The sequence below is a fragment of the Thamnophis sirtalis genome, unplaced genomic scaffold, assembly GCF_051295495.1.
Source record: "Thamnophis sirtalis isolate CommonGarterSnake01/CBP01778 unplaced genomic scaffold, rThaSir2_p1.2 scaffold_11, whole genome shotgun sequence".
In the NCBI taxonomy this organism is placed as follows: domain Eukaryota; kingdom Metazoa; phylum Chordata; class Lepidosauria; order Squamata; family Natricidae; genus Thamnophis; species Thamnophis sirtalis.
The window spans coordinates 45646393-45651354 of NW_028261391.1; the positions used below are offsets into that span (position 1 = coordinate 45646393).

General features: G+C 39.9%; 1 protein-coding gene across 3 annotated transcripts in view; it reads left to right on the forward strand.

Annotated features, from left to right (window-relative positions):
* FBXW4 (F-box and WD repeat domain containing 4) overlaps positions 1-4962 on the forward strand; it is a 95227-nt gene that overhangs the window by 87308 nt on the left and 2957 nt on the right. For 2 of the 3 annotated variants that reach the window (XM_087725732.1, XM_014066761.2), the window contains 3 exons: positions 695-835; positions 1220-1361; positions 2957-3475. In XM_087725732.1, coding sequence (XP_087581858.1) covers positions 695-835; positions 1220-1361; positions 2957-3073 — 400 coding nt within the window. In that variant the 3' untranslated portion in view covers positions 3074-3475. Of the gene's footprint in view, positions 1-694; positions 836-1219; positions 1362-2956; positions 3476-4962 lie in introns of those variants that run through there. The other variant, XR_015698048.1, reaches the window with a different exon arrangement.

Sequence of the window (4962 nt, forward strand, 5' to 3'; positions counted from 1 at the left end):
AGTTGCTTGCATTTATGCCTTGTTCTGAAGACTATTAACACAAGAATAAAAATAGATAGAAGTCTTGGAGAATCTAGATGTTTCCAGCATGTGTTAGATTTTATGCAGCAAATAATTATACCTTCAATCTATCAGGGAAATTTGTTAAATGAGCCATTATTTGTGGGAAATTATTATCCTTAGTAAATATTATTTTCTGTTTCTGCTGCACAGCATGCCATTCAATGTGCTACCTAGTCCAGAGACAGCATAATGGTATGGGTAGATGTGGCATCAGAGAACTGGGAACATAACATAAATATCCAAAATAATTGCGCTTCTCACACATTGGACTATTAGCTACAATAAATAATACTTTCCCTTGATTATCTATCTACTGAATTTTCTGAATTTAAAAAATCAACGTAACTATATAAATAGTACTTGTGCTTGATCTTCATAAAGGATGCTTAAACCCTGAATAGTGCTAGAAACAGAACTAAGAAATGGCTTTTATCATTTTAAACTGAAAATTGATAATATTAGTTTAACCTGATATATTTTTGTACAACTAGTGATATTTTTTTCATAATCCAAACTTACTCTACTTCTTTACTGCTACTAAAAATCTGTGAAGATAAAAACTTGGGATAATAGCCATGATACATAGTTAGTAAGCAATGGAGTTTAATTTTTGTTTTGTTTCTCTGCTCAGTGGGCAGCTGATCACCTGTCTTGGAACAGATTTCCACCGAGGAGCTGGAGTCTTGGATGTTTTCTATGAAACACCTTCAACTTTGCTCTCTTGTGGATATGATACCTACATAAGATACTGGGATTTAAGAACAAGCACAAAGTTAGTTTGGAGCCTTACTTTAAATATATGGAAATACTTATTTGATAGCTGTTTCAAGATGACTTAACAGTCCACATTAGTCACAAGAACGTGTTTATTTGTTTGTTACCTTTAAGTCAAAATAGATTCTTGTTACCTGCCTGGGTCAAACCCCTATAGTTTCCTTGACATTTTTAAAAGTATTTTCCCATTGCCCCCTTCCTAGCGATAAGAGAGAATGCCGGGCTTAGTTACCCAACTGTTTTGTGATTAAGGTGGGTCTGGAATTCAGTCTCCCTGTTTCTAGCCTTAACCGCTGGCCCTTGACAGAAGAACTGACATACAGTGTTTAGAGAAAAATATTCTAACATTATCTCACAGTATTTTGTTTTACCAATTTCCTAGGGAATGTGTGAAGAAATGGGAAGAGCCACACGACAGTGCCCTATATTGCATTAGAAGCAATGGAAATCATATGATTGCAAGTGGCTCCTCTTATTATGGAGTGGTACGTCTGTGGGACAAACGACAAACAAGATGTTTGCAGGTGAGGCATCATCACCATGTTCCCAAAAGTTGATTATGAAGAGAACTGCCCAACAGAGTCTAAGTGGGATAGTGTGTTCTTTTGCTTATTCCTAATGCTTTTCAAATAAACATGATGGATAGAATGGTAGATTTGGGAAGAGAAGATGTGAGTTAAGCATTCACTGGCATGAATAATGAAACCCATGAATGTGGATTTGGATATTAACAAGTAGACCTAACTTGCAAGTGCAGCTGGAATTCCCATTGCTAAACAATGAAGTCATAAACTGCAATTATAATAAATACAAATACAAATTCCATTGATTAGCAATAGCAATCCCTGCAGTGTCAGCTGCCATCATTAAATGAATCCCATGGTTATTAAGTGAGTTACTTTCCTACTGGCTTCCCACAACCAAGGCAGTGATGAAGTTGGCAAGACGTTGGAAGTCACAAGTGGCTTGCAAGCAGGCTGTCAGGCAGGCAGGTTAGTCATGGCAAGGTTGCCCAAGGGCGTGAGGGGTGTAGCAAAGCTTGGGTAGGGCATATGAGGGTGTGAAGAAGGTGCAGTGAGGCTCAGGGAGAGTGCACAAAGGTTGAAGGGGATTTGGGAGACTTGGGAAGGGTGTGTGAGGGGGCAAGGGAGGTTTGCTAAGGCTCAGGGAGACTGCATGAGATTATGCCGGGGGTGGGCGGGCTGGGAAGGGTCTACAGAGGTGCTTGAGGCAGTAAGCTTAGAGAAGGAGTGCAGCACAAGCCCAAAAGGACTGAAGGAGGTACATGGATAGGAGAAATTTACTCCAGCCTCTTGCAACCTTCCATGCCAGCTTCCCCACTGATTTTCTAGAGAAGCTACCAGTGAAGGTTGCAAATGGTGTTTCTATGGTTGCAGGTGCTGTAGCCAATCATGTGAGCCAGTTGCCCAGTGCCAAAATCATGATCACATGACTGCAGGGGTGCTAGGAGGGATAAAACTCTGAGAATCAGTGATAGCCACAACTGATCACCACCATCCTAACTTTGAACAGTTGCAGAACAAATAGTATTGTTGAAGACTTTCTATAAAAAGTGTATTCCTACTCAATGTAGCACCAGAAATATTAGTAAGGATGTTTATAGTTATGATTGCTATTGCTTTGAGCTAATTTTGTCCAGGAAATAGATTACTACTATATTGTCTGTTGTCTTATACTAAGACAACAGTTCTAATACTTCTTTGCAGTAGAAAAAGGTTACAAAATAGCAATAGCAGTAACAATAGCAGTTAGACTTATATACCGCTTCATAGGGCTTTCAGCCCTCTCTAAGCGGTTTACAGAGTCAGCATATTGCCCCCACAGTCTGGGTCCTCATTTCACCCACCTCAGAAGGATGGGAGGCTGAGTCAACCTTGAGCCGGTGAGATTTGAACCGCTGAACTGCAGATAGCAGTCAGCTGAAGTGGCCTGCAGTACTGCACTCTAACCACTGCGCCACCTTGGTTCTTGGACTTTGCAGTAGATGCAGGTTTACAAAATTGAATTGTGAAGATGCTACCTGATTGTCATTTTGTCACTGACACTATTAAAAGTTTAGATAGCTTACCTAGAAATATTTTTCTTACTGCTTTTGCAGAGTTTCTCCTTGTCATCACCTATCAGCAGTCCTGTATATTGTCTACGTTTCAGCACCACTCATCTCTATGCGACACTGGCATCGGCATTGTATGTCCTTGATTTCACTACCTCTTGACACTGATATGCTTGGACTTCAGACAGTCAACTCAGGGAGTACAAAGGAAGTGTAACATCTTTGAGACAATAAAACAGCAGTTTGTAAAGAAGATTCCATTTCTGCCTTCTGGTGTCAGTAAAATCTAATGTATCTTTCCAGTGAATATTTTGTACACTTTTGATTTGGTTACTTTTCTTATTCCTAGAAAGGCAAAGCACAGTAAGTCTTAGGATGTGCATATTCTTTGTTACCAGCATAGTTTGGGCTTCTGAAAGTTCCGTGTTCATATATTTCGTTATGATAATTTAATTGAAGAGAAAGCAACTATAACTGGACAATGAAGTAGAAGAAAATACTTCATTTCTGCTTTACTGACATCCAAACTTTTTCATGAATAAATATTGGGCTATAAGATTGCAATCTTGGTTGGCTCTCTGTAAATTAAATCAAGTATAAATATTATTGTTTGGCACCATATAAGAACTGCTTTATTGGATCAATATTGATAGGCTGGGTATTGAATAAATTATTAAAGTACCATACAAAAAGTATCTTTGATTTCAAAAAGTAATTGAATAGTCACAGTACATTTGACTTGATGCCTTTTATTCAGTACCATGATTGACTTTACTTATCTATGACATACACAGCAAGCCGAGAATAAATATTCTGGAAAAATTATCACAATTGTGAAGATAAAGGAAGATTTTTTAACTTAATACTTGAAAAAACATCTAGCCATGCATAATTCTGAGAGAAGATACAAAAACATGGGGTGGTATCCTGGCCTCAGTGATCGTTCTCATCAAACCAGGGGTGAAATCCTCCTGGTTTGGCCCGGTTTGGCCAAACTGGCAGGGACGATTGATATCTCCGAACTAGTGGCAAAAATCCCTGTTGGTCACGCCCATGCCCACCTGGTCACTCTGTCGCCGCTCACCTGACCCTTCCGGCTGCTCAACCCGCCCACCCAATCAGAACATTTCTCCACCCATTCACAGCTGAGCTGAGCTGCTGCAGCCTGTCCCTTTAAGGTAGACCCAAGGAGGGAGGGAGCTGGGGCGGGCACAAAGGGAGCAGCAGCTCTGCTGTGAATGGAGGGAGAAATGTTTGGATTGTCTGTGCCACAGAATTCAACGTTGAATTCGTGGCAGAGACAATCCGAATGTTTCTCCCTCCATTCACAAAGGAGTTGCTGTTCCCTTTATGCCCCCCCCCCAGCTCCCTCCCTCCTGAGGACTTTCTTAAAGGGACAGGCTGTGGCAGCTCTGCTTGGAGGGAGAAACATTTGGATTGTCTCTGCCACAGAATTCAACATTAAATGCAAAAAAGGCTGTGAATGGACTCATACACACATTTTTTCCTACCAGATTCTGTGGGCGTGGCTTGGTGGTGGTGGGAACATGTGACTGAGTGGGTATGGCCATAGTGACATCAAATTGACCACATCCACTCAGTCACAGGACACTGCCACCAAGCCACACCCACAGAACCTGTAGTAATTTTTTTAAAATTTCACCACTGCATCAAACACCTGTATTTATAAATGGTATACCATGAATACTACTAATACTTGTTTTTTTCTAAAGACTGTTCTGTAAACCCTACAGTGTTTCTGAAAAATGCATCCCCCTTTTTGTACATGAGGTTAAATAGGGTATTCTGTTTAAGGTAAGAACATAATCAAATATGAAATTATTAGGGAACTCAAAAGTTTGCAGACACACTTAAAATAAGATGCCAGGATGAAAATATGTGAATGGAATAGATATTGGCTGACCAAAACAGCCAACAGGAATGCCTCCACATCTTACTTTTTATTCTAATTGCAATTATTAAATTGTTAAATGGTGAAGTCTGTGTAAGACAGAACTGTGTTCTTTTGTAGAATTGAATGAAAAAATGTC